This window comes from Erithacus rubecula (assembly GCF_903797595.1).
Source record: "Erithacus rubecula genome assembly, chromosome: 22".
Lineage (NCBI taxonomy): Eukaryota > Metazoa > Chordata > Aves > Passeriformes > Muscicapidae > Erithacus > Erithacus rubecula.
The window spans coordinates 3,339,418-3,353,783 of NC_136674.1; the positions used below are offsets into that span (position 1 = coordinate 3,339,418).

General features: G+C 48.6%; 1 protein-coding gene across 1 annotated transcript; it reads right to left on the reverse strand.

Annotated features, from left to right (window-relative positions):
* Positions 1–1,157: 1,157 nt before the first annotated feature.
* TRPV2 (transient receptor potential cation channel subfamily V member 2) lies at positions 1,158–11,236 on the reverse strand. The gene is given in 17 exon segments (XM_079325094.1): positions 1,158–1,269; positions 1,952–2,046; positions 2,470–2,588; positions 2,877–3,227; positions 3,229–3,330; positions 3,998–4,163; positions 4,435–4,505; positions 4,981–5,076; positions 5,233–5,391; positions 5,805–5,981; positions 6,486–6,784; positions 7,236–7,376; positions 7,834–7,986; positions 8,263–8,396; positions 9,063–9,355; positions 10,184–10,295; positions 10,886–11,236. Coding segments are annotated over 15 exon segments (2,313 nt in total). The 5' UTR covers positions 9,302–9,355; positions 10,184–10,295; positions 10,886–11,236; the 3' UTR covers positions 1,158–1,258.
* Positions 11,237–14,366: the final 3,130 nt, after the last annotated feature.

Here is a 14,366-nt window from a genome sequence, read left to right on the forward strand (position 1 = left end):
CTGAAGGAAAGGTGCTGCCAAGCCTTGTGGTCTGCAGCTCTCCTGGGACTCTACCAGCCTTTCCCTGGGCTGGAAGGTGCATCCAGTGCAGCACCAGCATCAGCACAATGCTCAGAGGTGGCTGCTCAAACTGACACCAGGCCATGAGAAACCAGAGCAAACTCCCACAGCAGTAACCAGGAACCTGGTAAGAACTTACAGCCCACACTGATAACACCTCCTCTCCCTTTCTGAGAAAGGCACAAGCTCTAAAATTATATCCAAAAATGAACATTTTCAATTAACACTTGCTGTATTGTTTAAGAAGTTTTACAGTTATTAATGTTAAATAGGGTGAAAAGTGAGACAGCTCATTTTTATCTCTTTTCTCACAGTTTACAGTGGGCTGCCCCTCCTGCCTGAAGCAGGATGTAAGTCACAAAAAGTAACAACAGACATTTTTCTGCAGACATTTGCAGCAAGACAGGAAGCAAAAACCACACCAAGAGTGTTGGCCCATCAGTCCCTCAGGGGCCACGAGCAGGATTCTGCTGCTGTTTGTTACAGAGACAAACCCATGGAAAACAGAAATGCACCAAAAGTTTCAGGTCCAGGAAATCCACATCACTTCCTGGGCTTTTAGGAAAAAATGTAAATAATTTCATTCTGAAAGTGTGAGATGGGGATCCTGTGGATTAACCATGGAGCAGGTGAGAGTTTGACTCTCACATCTCACACCAGCACAGAAGACAACTCCACCCTCAGCAGCTTTTAGGGCTCTACAACACTTTATTCTAAAGCACTTCAGTGCAGTCCCTTGAGACAGAAGAAGAGGCTGGGCCACCCTCAGCCAGGTCATTCCACCAGCATTTCCCACCAGCATCATCCCTGCACAGCTCAGAGAGCTCTGCCTTCCCCACTGCACCTTTAGCCATCATAATAAGAAAGTGTCAGGCAGAGAGAGTCGAGTAAAAACAGTTTCTTCAGGGGGAAAACAACCATTAAAGTGCATGACAATGCTGAAAGCCACAGGCTGAACCACAGTCCTGCACGAAATGCACTTTGCAGCTGGAGTTCTTCAGCTGTCCCAGCTGCTGGAGGAAGATTCTCTCCTCTGGAGGGGCTGAGCCCAGCAGAGCTGTCAGAGCTCTCTGGCTGCTCTCTGCAGGGGCAGCATCTCCGTGCCTGCTGCCTGGGGCTGCTCCTCTGGGGCTGCTGCTCTCACTGCTGGCCTCTTCCAGGGGCTGGGCTCTGCAGCAGGGACACACAAAGCCCTTCATCAGCAGGAGGCTGACAAAGGGACCCAGCTTTAGAAGGGGGGAGGCTCAGGGAACACCCCACAAACACCACGGGAGGTTTCAAGCACTGCAACCTCCTCCCCAGCCCTGCAGAACTGGCAGCCAGGAGGAATCCACACTGGAGGCTGTGTCCAAATCCACCAGAGCTCCTGCCCAGGCTCTGCCAGGCTGAGCAAGATCTTTCTAGCAGGGTAAGAGCTCTGTCTCCCAGAGCTCCCTCCCAGCTCTGCCAGGGAACCAACAAAGATCTCAAAATCTGGCAATGCTGCCAGAACTAATGCCCAAAATCAGGCTCTGAAAGCCCTGGGATTTTAACATGTGCAGGATTACTGAGCTTAAATTGCACCTTTCCTAGGAAAAGCATCATTTGGGCTCCTGAGCCAGAAATAAGAGCAGCCCTTGCTTTTCCTCAGCAGCATTTCCTGCCCATTTCCCCCAGAGCTAAACAGGATTGGCATCTCCTTCACCCTCAGTTTGTTCCCAAACTCTGGCCAGGTCCAGACCTACACTGAACCTTTATTTTCTCAGCTCACAAGTGATGCTGCTGTGGGGAAGCAACTTCAAGTTGGCCTGCCTGAAATTCTGCTGCCAAAGACAGAGCAACATGCCAAGAGCACTTTGCTGAGCAGGAAGCTAAAAAAATACTGCAGACCTTTCTTCATGATTTAATTTACCTTCTGGATTTATTTCTGAATCACTGGTGTTTCCAGGTTCTTCCTTCAGAACTCCCACATCCTTTGCCCAATCTGTCCATTTAATTTCCTCTACTCTGGAGAGACAAAATGCAACAAGACACTGATACCTGGAATGCTGCATCTCAAGCCAGATCCCACTGTCCTGCACCCTCCCAGCCCAGCTCATCCTGCCAACACCACCTGATGGTTTGGCTGTAGCAAAAGCACCTTATAGAGACTTTTTTTTTGAGCAAAAAATTCTGTAATTAGAGCTTCATGAGGTCTCCCCCTCTGTGTTTGTCCACTGGTCTGTTTGGTATCAAATTCTCAGCTCAGGGAATGTTCTTAATACAAAGGTGACAATGCTGGAGGATCAATTACCTCTCAAACCTCCAACCTGGCAATCACCAACAAATTTGGATGTAGCCAGGCATGTGTGGCTGAGCCAGTGCTGGAATTCCCAGGCTGTGAGCCCACTGCCAGGCTAGGGGGGGAGGGGAATGGTGCCTCTGCCTCACCTGAAACACCACCTCTCATCTTTCTTATTGAGCCCCACGGACATGAAGCAGCCAGATCTCCTCTTCCCGCCCTGGCGCCACAGCCAGGCCTTCTCTATTTCCAGAATTGCAATTGCCCTCTGGAAAAACAAACCATGTCACACAGGAACCAGGGCACAGGAACCAGCCCAGCCTTTCCAGCCAACCCTCCCCACTCAGAATCCCCTTGGGCTTGGAGAATCACTGTGGAGCCCAGCCCCAAAATGCTCCTCAACTTCTGTCTCCAGCACCATGCAGAGTGCAAACACACCCCAAAATTCACTGCCAGGGTGCCAGTTTCTGTAGAAGGCACATTAACAGCTGAGCTAAGGACAGCCAGGCACTGCACCTCTGACTCTGTGAGAGCCCAGCAGAGCTTTGGGTCTCACCTGCAGCTTCCAGACACTCTTGCTGTCATCAGAGATTTCGGTGACAGTCTCGCCCATGAGGGCAATCAGCATGTTCAGCAGCAGGATGTAGGTGAGGATCACAAACAGCAGCAGCAGCAGCATCACAAAGTATCTGAACCTGGCGTGCTCCTGGAAATCCAGGTCCCCCATGCCAATGGTGATCTTGAAGAGCTCCAGGGAGACGCTGAGCAGCCCCCCGTACATGGCGTGGCTGCCCGAGCTCTCCAGAGGGGCCACGGACTTGTTCTGGGACACCGAGGGGGCATCTCCCATCAGGGTCACCAGAGCTGGGGGGAAAACACACCCTGAGTCCTCAGCAAAGAGCTCTGTGCAGCTCAGCCCACACACAGCTCAGACAGGGCTCACCTGCAGCAAAGCCAAACAGGAAGATCATGTAAACCAAGAGGAAACGCAGCAGGTCTCTCATGATGGTCTGAAACACAAACCAGGGGCAGTGCTGTGCTTTACCTCACGTGAAATCACCAGGATGACCTCACACATCACCAGCCAGCCCTCAGCAACACTGACAGCAAGGCTCCCACCTTTTATCCAGTTTAAAAAAACTACTATTATGTGTTAAATTACTTCCACAGGTAAATAACATCATTGGCAGCTTAATCTGACAGCACTATGAACTTCTTTGTTGCTCTGTTAGTATGAATAGATCTTTGAAACAAATAAATTCCCTTTTGGCTCCCCACTATGGCTATTCCCAAATTATTCCAACACACACATCCCTCTCCTTTCCATCTCCATTGGCTTTACACAGTGATGACCAGAATTCATCCCTGGCACCTCGTTTCACCTCTGCTTTGTCCTTCCAGCCCCAGGTTCCTCTGCAGACCTGCAAACACCTCTCAGGCCAAGCTGAGCAGCTGCAGGGATCCCCTGGTTTGCAGGGCTGGTTTGGAGCTGCTTTATGGCTCACAGGGGCTGCTGCTCCACCTGGGCTGCTCAGCGGCCCCAAATGAAGGATTTGCTGCAGCTGTATCAAAAACACTGACCTAACCCTCTTCCTGCAAACCTCTGCTTCCACAGGACATCACTCCCAGCTCCTCACCCCCCCAAAATTTTCCCTGGAGAGGCTTTGCCACTCTGACCTTCTGGATCATGACGCTGTAGATGCCGGTGCGCTGGAAGCCCCGGGTGTAGTACAGGGTGTTCACCCAGCCCAGCAGCAGGGAGAAAACCATCACTGCCACATAATTCTCTGAGCTGGCCCCATACAGCACTGCTGAGAGCAGCAGGGAGAATGCCTGGATGAAGCTGGAGAGAAAACAAGAGGGGGTGACAGTGGCTCAGCTCAGCAAAGAGGCTCCTTGCAGATCTGTTGTGCAGTAAAATAAAATAAAACGTGTTTGAGCAGAGAGACCCCACCCAGCAGAGCCCACTACAGCAAAGGACAGGAGGCAGCAGAAGAGAGAGGCAGAGGGTCTGTTTTTCCTGCTCTCCAGCCCTGTGGCAGTGTCAGGGCAGCTGAGCTGCACTCCCAGAGCACCAGCTCCAAGCTGTGGAGGTGCCAAAGGCCAGCACGTACATCAGGATCTCGATGCAGCTGTCAGAGCACATGGTCTTCAGGGACTGACGCCTCCTCCGCAGGTACAGGCTCTGGGGGAGGAAAATCCACCATCACTCACAGAGCCAGGGACACAGGGAGCCCTGCCCTGCCCTGCCCTGCCCAGGGGAAAGCTTTGCTCCATCTGCTTCTCCTTTCATCTTCAAGATTTTCAATTTCATCCCTCCCTGATGAAAAAAGCCCTTATTTATAAAGGGCAAGGATAAACAAGGGCTGAATCATGGTTCAGCCCAATGTCTTTATTAATAGCCTGCATTAAATGCCAGGGGTGCATTTTAATACCACAAATCACAGAAGTCTCTCAGAATTATTTGCTGCTGTGGGACTCTGATCCCCCTTGCCCAGCAACCTGGCTTGTGCTGCCCTGTCACAGCCAGACCACCCTGAGTGTCTCAGAGCAGATTCCCTCCTGATGTCAGGGAACAGATCCTGCTGCCTCCATGCCACTGATTGCCTCCTTTTTTCCCCCCCTGTCTTACCATGAAACCAGACAAGAGATGCCCCTACCTGAGCAAAGATCAGATAAATGCCTCCTAACAAGATAATGATCAGGCCAGAGACCCACAGGAAGCCTCCAGCTGTGAACTCCACTGGGAAGGAAGGCTGCAAGACAAAACCAAAAACACCCAAAGCACTGGAGATAGGCAGAGGCAGTGATGACAACCACCCACAACTTTTAAACTCTGCTCCATCCATCCATCCATCCATCCATCCATCCATCCATCCATCCATCCATCCATCCATCCAGACTGCACCTACCTTTACCCTTAAGGGCTGATAGTATGCAATGGCTGTAAAGATGATCATGAATGACAAATAGGACACAAAGCTGAAGTAGAACCTCTTGGAAGCAAATGTTTCCCACTTTTGCTGGAGCAGTTTGTTCAGTGGCTCCAAAACCACCATCTTGTACCGATTCTGTGGGGAAACAAGCAACCAAAATGCAGCTGTGTGCCAGCAGGAATTCACCAGGGCATTGTCTTTTTAAGGGTTGGAGCTGTGGTGTTTCAGCTGGGGAGTTATAAAGGGGTTATTCAGTCAGGTCGTTTAGTGTGATAGATAAATATTGCATAGAAGTCACTTCATCAAGGTATTTGAACAAACCAAAGCTTAAGATAACAAAAGGATCAAAATTTCACTCAAATTATGGATGCTCAGAGCCATGCCAAGCACTTCTGAATAACAAAATCTACACACATTCCCACGAATCATTTCCTTTCCTCAGAGAAATAACCACCGGAAAGCCAACATTAACTTAAAACACAACAATTACAGAATGACACTACAAAAAAAAGGACAGAAAAAACCATGAGCTGTGGTGAGAGCCTCACTGGGGTGTCACTGCTGTAGGCCAGGATCTCCAGCACTGAGTTCTCCTCGAAGCTGTCCAGGGAGGAGAGGTCGTACAGGGACACGTGGATGGGGCCGTACGTCCACTCGGTGAACTTGCGGGACAGGTGCCGGTACAGGGGCTCCTTGATCTCCCTCTGGATGATGTGCCTGAAGATCTGACACACAGGACAAAGGTCCTGAGCTGAGGGAGCACCCAGAGCAGCTCCCTGTGCAGCACAGCTGGGTTGGTGCCTCTGCAAACAGCTGGAGAGGGCTAAAAGCAGGGAGGCACATCTGGGTGCCCCAGGAGTGGGGCAGGGACAGGGACAGGGGCAGGGACAGGGCAGAGACAGGGCAGGGACAGGGCAGGGACAGGGACAGGGCAGGGACAGGGACAGGGCAGGGATAGGGCAGGGACAGGGACAGGGCAGGGATAGGGACAGGGCAGGGATAGGGACAGGGACGGGACAGGGCAGGGAGCAGGGTTAGGACAGGGACACAGCAGGGAGCAGGACAGGGACAGGGACAGCTGAGCTCTGCCCTCCTCCATGGTCACCTGTGGCACTGCCCCTGCCAGCAGCATCACCACATTTGGGTGAAGATGCTCCAACCCCAAACATTCAACACCAAGGGTGCAAATTGCATCCCTGCCCCTCAGCAGCCCCTCTGGCTGCCCCTACCTCCACTTTGCCTGTCTTGGCAGCCAGCTGCAGGGGATTCAACCCATCATAATTCACAATCTCCTCCAGTTTGCACGTGGGGTCGAGCTTCACTCCTGCCTTCAGGATCTCCACGTAGGTTGTGCTCACAAACTTGGTGTTCTCCTTGGTGTCATCTGCAATCATCACCAGGGCGTGGAGCACAGTATTGCCCTGGGTGTCCTGCTCCTGCAGCCTGGCTTTCTGGTGGGGGTTGTTCAAAAGATAATCCACCACATCCAGCTGGTTGGTGCAGGCAGCCAGGGAGAGGGGGAGTTCACCTGAAGAGATCAGGATGCAGAATTTGGAAGGGAAGCAGAAAGAATTAAACAAAAGGGAAAAAAAACAATCCTAGAAGAATATGTTTAGCCCACAGCTTTATCACTGAAACACAGAACAGGTTCTGCCTCAGTGTCTCTAGATTCTGAAAGAGTTTTACAATAAACAATTATTCTGTTTTGAGGGCAGCTGAAACACTTTTCCCCCAATCTCTCAAGTCTGAACTAGCCAAGTATTGGTGTTTGTCTGAAGCCACTCAGAATTAAACACAAAAACCCAAAGATGATGGAAATGCACAGTGAACACCCAAGACATGAAAGGATTCTGCCATTTAAATAAGCCAAGGGCTTGATTAAAGATGGCAAAGAGGGGCAAACCCATCCAGAATTAGTGGCATCACATACAGTATAGAAATAAAAACCCCAGAGGAAATAAAAACCCCACATGACTCACCAAAATAAAAGTAAACTCCTTCTTTCTTCTTCCTGAAGAATTCACCGTGGGCTCTGGCATGGACATCAGCTCCATTCTCCACCAGCAGTTTCACCATTTCCAGGCTCCTTTTCTCAATGGCAATGTGCAGGGCAGTCTGGCCTGAGGACACAGCCAGCCCTGTCACTGTGCCACTGCCAGGGGACAGCATGGCATGGCACTGTGATGGCAGAACAGCCCCAGGGCTGGCTGGCAGCTGAGGGCTCCTAATAAACCCCAAAACCACCAGAAATTCAACCCCAGGGCAGGCAAATCCCCCTGCCTGGCACTGAGAGCCTGAGATTGCCACGCTGCTGCTCACAGCACAGCCAAACAGCAGAACCCACTGAACAACAGACCACTTCCTCATCCTTACCAGTGCTTTTTGTACTTCCCCAGGCAAACAATCTCATTTCTTGGGTTATTAAGCACGTATCATTTGTTGTACAGACCAAGGAGGGTAAAACTCAAGGCTGAATCAGAAATAAAAAGGTGAGTGGGCTGGGACTGCCCCAGGGGCTGCAGGAGCTCCAGGTTTCCTCTTTTTCCCTTTTCCTGCTCATCTCACAGAATCCTTTACCTCTGTAGAAGCAGTCAGAGCAGGACACGTTGACAAGTGGCCTGGGGTTCTGTGTCTTTTGGTCTATTTCCAGCAAGACTGGGATTGTGTCATTCTTCCCATTTTTTAAGTTCAGCAGGGCTTTCATCAAGCAGGTCTTGCCAGTCTTTGCATCTGGCAGGAAGAGAGGATTGAATGGGTTGTGGGTGTGCTTTGCACACAGCTGTGGTGCTTAACTCTGTAGCATCAAATCTAACCCTCATTTTAAAGGTTTTTATCGGTATTTTTAGCAGTCCTAAGGCAAAAAGCTTAGATATATTTAATTAATTATATCCTCCATGAATATAAGGAGAATAAAAGAATGCAGAGAGTTGGAGAAAGCAAAGAACCACCAGCCTGTTCCCCTGCTAACCCTGTGAGCAACAAACAACTCCAGGAGCTGGAACCTACCTGTGTACTCGGAATTGGTGAGGAATTTGGAGTTCCTCCTTAAATACTCGAGCAGCCCCTGCAGCGCCTCGGGGCTGCCCCTGACCACAGCGCTGAACAGGCGCTCCCTGTCAAAGCGATTCGGGTCCTTCTGGCTGCGGGACACCGAGAGGGAGAGAGAATTCCGAGAGCAGGGATGAGAGACAGAGTTCCAGAGGAGGGAGGAAGGAGAGGGGAGAGTTTGGTGGGGAAAAAAAAAAAAAAAAAAAACCAAAGAAAGAAATAAACAAAAAACCCCAAAAAACAACAAAAGACACAAACAAAAAAAACCCAACTCCCCCCCAAAAAAACCAAAAACAAAACAACAACAACAAAAAAAACCAAACAAAAAGCCCCCAAAAAACAAAAAAAACCCAAACAAAAAAACAAAAAAAACCCAAAAAAACAACAAAAAAACAAACAAAAAAACCCCCAAAAACAAAACAAAAACAAAACAAACAAACAACAACAAAAAAAAAAAACCCCACCAAAATAAACCCCCCCAAAAATCCCTAAATAAATCAACAACAAAAAAAAAACCCACTGAAGTGTTTTATTTTTGAGTCAAGGGAAAAATAGAGACAGTTATTTCCCAGAATTCTCCCGAGTGGCTGCTCCTTCCATCAGCTGGAGCTGTTCCCAGATCCAGGCTGATGTGCAGCCCTGGCAGGGAGCCCCAGGGTCAGGAGCTGGGAGCTCTCCCATCAGGATCAGTGTGGATCACAACCCAAACTGATCAAATATCAAATTGGTCAAACACCAAATACCCAAAAGTCACTCACTTGCTGACGAGTCCTGGCCGATAATTTAGATTAACCTTGATTTTAGGGGCAAAGTCACTGCTCTCCTTCTGATAAGGTGTCTCCAAGGGTTGTGGCTCTCCTTTCCTTCCAAGTCCTGACCTTTCTTCCTTTTTACTTGGGGCAGGTTTATCTTCCTGGATGCTGTCATCTGTTTCTAGCAATCCTATGAGCCTGTTCCTCTGAGCTGGGCCTGGCTGCCCATTTGTGAATTTATCCATGGCCAGCAGAGATGATCCTGCAGATCTAGAGATGTTCCCTGTTGGGCACTAAACCTGCAAGGGATGGGGACAATTAACACAATTTCCTCACAAACCCCAAAGGCGTTTGGGGCAACACAAAGTAAGTTCCCAGGTTGACCAGGGGTCCCTAGAGAGGGAGATTTGGTAAAACTCAGCACAGGGGGAATATTTGAATAAAGGATCAGGGTCCTCAATGGGTTCCAGCTGAGGAGAAGTTGAGAAGCAGTTCATGAAGCACAGGCAACTTGTGTGCAGCACATCTGAGCCCCTGTGTGAGATGACCTCACCTGTTGGCAGCAGCACAGGTTCCTGACATAAAAGGGAAGGAAAGTGGCTCTTTAGGAGCCTGTGGTCGTTGTTCTTGTCTCAGTGCAGCCAGCACAGGCACAGCCTGGTCACCAAGTGGCCAAAAAGATAAAAGGCTCACTGAACTGTTCAGTGTTTGCCCATGGTCCCTGCTGGCTGTTCAGATAGGGAAAACACCTGCACAAACTGACATTTCATCCTGGGGCAAAATGGGTGGGAAATCCCCAATATTTGGAGCTGCTGGCTGTCCATGTGAGCACAGTGTGAGCCCCCAGCTCCAAGGCAAGCACAGCTCCCTGCCCTGTGGGCACTCCAGCCCTGGGAGCCTGCACAGAGCACAGCTCCACCAGATCTGCTGCCCACAGAGCATCAGCTCAGCAGAGCTCCCAGCCAGCCCCCTCCTCCCCTCTGATCCCTCCTGAACTCTGTTCTGACTCTTTGGAGACATCTCTCCCCTTTTCTACCTGGGTACATCTCACCCCACACCCAAGGCACTCTGCCTGGTCAGGCTGCAGAGACAAAAAGTTTGTTAATTAAACATCCACAATTACCAACCTGCAGCAGAGCTTTGGTTAATAACTCCTTCTCATTCCCATGCACTCCCTCCAAATGGTTAACAGGTTTCTTCTGAAGAGAAATCTCCCTTGCTACAGCCAGACTCCATAGCCTGCACCAGCAAAGAGGTGAATGGACACAGCATAAGCATTTTGGCTTAGGTTAGGGTGTGAAAAAACAGCCACAAAACATCTTTATGCAGCTCACAACAAGAAATCCAAGAGCTGATTTTGAGACAAGCTGTTATGATAATTCAGGCACTCCGTTTAGTCTGCACTCCAGTGACAAACATTCCTCTGCACACACCCTTTAATCCCATTTCAGATTCCCTTCCCTCCCCAAAACACTTACTGTACATTTGCTGAATCCTTTAGAAGGATATTTGCACCTCCATAACAGTTTGCTTGTGCTTTTCTGTCTTCCTCTCCCCAAAATCATTTCTCAGCTGCAGTTTCCATCTCTCCACAGCGCTCAGGAGAGTTATTTATTGGCAGTCTTGCACAGACAGAGCGTCTGGGTTAAAAGCAAGAGCAAAATGCTCCTATAAAAAAGGACCCTCTGATATATCCACCCACTCTGTGCATCCCTGGGAAGCACAGGGAGCACTCTCTGTGTGCCAGCTCAACTTGCACTTCTCAAGAAGTGAGTTGCTTCTCCCTGAGACCTCAGCCAGCCCTGCTGCCAGAAGGGCACAGCACTTACCAGAAGCTGCTGCGAGCTCCACCCAAGAACTGATCTGACAAGGATCCTTCAGAGGGGAAACAACCTCCCAGCAGAAACCAAGCACCAAGAAGTGTTAATTGGCACGAAGGCAGACCCAAAACCACTTCCAGCCATGGGTGAGCAGCCCTGCAGAGCAGCCCCTGCTCATTCCAGCAGCCTGTCAATGGCACAGTGTGGAACTCCTGTGTGCTGCTCCATGAGAGAATCCAAGCTGCCTGTGAGAAGGAGCAGCCCCAGATCCCTGGGATTTACTCAACTGTGTGGCTTTTTGCAAAGTGAAGGAGGGTTTGCACAGGAAATGACTGGCTGGATTTCTCAGTGCAGGGGAGAGCCAATGAGTGCAGTGCTCTTATATGGGAAAGCTGGCTGCCTATTGCAAATTCAGGATGTTTAACCCCTGCCTGCACAGGGAGGGAGCCTGGTGCTGCCCCAGCCCCACGAGGCTGTCACAAGGCTCCAGAGCCAGCCCAGCCCAGCAGCAGAGGCAGCTCTGCACAGCCCCAGTGACACAAACCCCACAAAGGGCAGCTCAGCTGCTCCTCACGGGCACACAACAGCCCCAAACTCCCTCCCACTGGTTACTTCATCTGCTTTAGTTATGAGATAGAAAAGATCTTGCTCATAAAGATCTCCAAAGGAGAAAGTCTGGGAGAGGCTTCTCCTGGGAGCAGGGATGTCCCCCCACCCCACAGCTGACTGTCCTTGGGGACACACACACCCCAAAACTGCTTCACCTTCCCCTCACAAAGCAGGACCCTGGGAAACAGAGGATATCAGCCCACACCTCGAGTTCCAGCTCTCCCTCTCCCAGAGGAGGCCCTGGGGTCCTTTCCTGCAGGATTAGAGCAGGGGGAGCCAGCACCCACTGCCTCAGCACCCCTCCCCAAGGAATGCTGCTCCAGCAGTTTCCACCAAACTCCTGATGCTTTACAAAGCCACTGATGTCATCTAGAGCTCAGCTAGAAAATCTCATTAATGAGCAAAATGATGAAGAGCCCTTCCAGTCAACACCTTGGCAGCAGGGGGACGTTCCAGGAGAAATCCCAGAAGTGAGGGGACCCCACGTGGGTTTTTTGGAAAAGGGGCATCACAGCACAGGACACTGAACTCTGGCTGTGCCTTTCTCCTTCCAAACCTGCCCCAAGCCAAAGGAGAGCCTGGAGCAATCCTCATCCCACAGCAGTGCAGGATGCTGTGACACTTCCTTGGAATGTGCTCCTCAGCCCCAGGAGCTTTCCCAGGTGGTTTCAGCTTGGAGGCAGCTGCAGGCTGTGAGACCTCCTATAAATACACCAATTAAATAAAAGTAATGGTGCCTTTGCAGATTACAAGCTTATTTCTCAAGATTCCTGTGTTTCAAAGTGAAGCTGGTCCAGGGATTATGCAAAGCTGTTTTTTCTCTCCATGATGGCTTCTTAATGATTTATTAGGATCCACAGAACAGCCTATGAAGAAGAGATAAATGCAAGATCAGATTTAATCTCTCCACATTCATAATTATAGATTAGTAATTCACAGCAGAAAAAACAATGACTGGAACCTGCTTAAGCAAAAGGAAGCAGGAGGATGATGGTGTTTGGAAAAGATGCAAACAAGAACATTTCCTGAAATATAATATTCTGTGTTCACCTAAATTTCCATTTTTACCAAATACTGAAAAACATAATAGTATGATTGATACCATGTTTTCAGTATGTTGTAAATAGAAGTTCAATTTAGTTAATTTAGTTACAGGATTGAGCTGTGGCCTCTCAGGTGAATCAGCTCAAAATCATCTTCACAAGAGGAGGAAAACCTGTCATAACAACATGCAAGGCTGGAGAATTAAAATTCCCTCAAATACAACAGGTAGGCCAGCAAAAGAAAAAATAGTTTATTTTAAGGTTGTATTTTCACACTCTGGAAAATATCAAGTGCTTTTGCAAGGCTTTTGTTTTGTTTTGTTTTTTTCCTTTTTTTTTTTTTCTAGGTAATTTATGTAAAAGCCACACTGCAGTGATGAATTTGAGTAGCTTCATTTCTTATTCACAGATGGAAATCAGTACCTCTAGAGACACCAGCCAGTGCCCAATCTGAAACATAAATATTCTTAAATATAATCCCTTGTCAGAAGTTGTAGATTGATGGAGCTCCCTGGGCTATCACACTATTTCTGGAACTGCAAGTTCCACATCAGAACATTCAAGGCTCCAATCTATATTCTTCCCAGGCCTTGCAGGGAACCATCCAGCTCTCTCATTCCTAAAATGGAAATTTCTTTCTATTTGATGTATCCCTTTCTGTAGGATCACAGCCTGTAGGAATGCTCTGCTGACAATCAAAGAGCAGCAAAAAAGGAAACCCAGATCTGAAATAACCTGTTTGTGGAGGAACAGTGACATCCTGTGGCCAGGGAGGCTCAGCAATTCCTGCTGCTTTTCAAACAGCTGAATTGGGCAAAGAGCTTAAAAATCACCCTTGGCTGCAGAAATAAAATCCTATTTATTCCCAATGTTTAGGTATAAGTAATTTTTTTTTTTTTTTTTTTTTTTTTTTTTTTAAGCACAAAAAACAAAACCCCAGAGTCTTGGCCGGTTTTTCTTTTTGTTTGTCTTTTTGGGGTTTTATCAGATTTTTTTTTAAGGGAAAACAGACTAGAAATTAACTGAAGCAATAAGAAAAAACTCAGATTTCAGCAGGATTAAAAGATATTACCAGAATCTGTGGTAAATATGGGACCATTAAGATTATTCTAACAGCATAGAGATTCTGGCTAAAACCTACTGGATTCTTATTTTAGTTATGAACAGCTGTCTCTAAGCAGAGTTTTGAGGTACAACCATATTGTAGGGATTTAAAAATTGTATTTGAAAAGGATCAATCATTTGTATTGCCTGGTATATTTGTTTCGTGCTAATAACTTCAGTGCAAACACTGCATTTTCTACAAATCCATATTCACACTTCCTTGTGATTCACAAACATTTCCCTAATTCACATAATTGACTTAAATTGCAAGGATTTTTCTCTTATGAAGAAATCCTTGCAGTCATTTCCTGGACCACCTCAGGCACAGCTCAACAAGTTTGGCTCAGGCCAAAAACCCAGAGGTTTTGTGCTGATCCCTCCTGTCACCTCCCTGTAGGAATGTCAGAGTATTCAGGGCCCACCCAAACCCCAGAAATGTAAAATATTCAGCACTTTTATCTCCTGTGGGGCTGTGAGCTGCTCAGGGATTCAGACAGGGCTAAAAGCCCCAGCCCAGAGAGAGGCAGGAAGGGAATTTGAGGTCACCCTGCCCACCAGGGCCACCCCAGGTTGTTGTCCAGAGCTGTTTCCAGAATTTTTGTCCATGACCTTTCAGTCCCTCACAAGGAAGTGCCTGCACAGCCCCTCAGGGCACCCTGCCAGGTGGTTAAACTGCAAAAAGTATGAAAATCCAGAAAGGAATTGCAGCAAAACTCAAACTAAGGGAAGTCTCT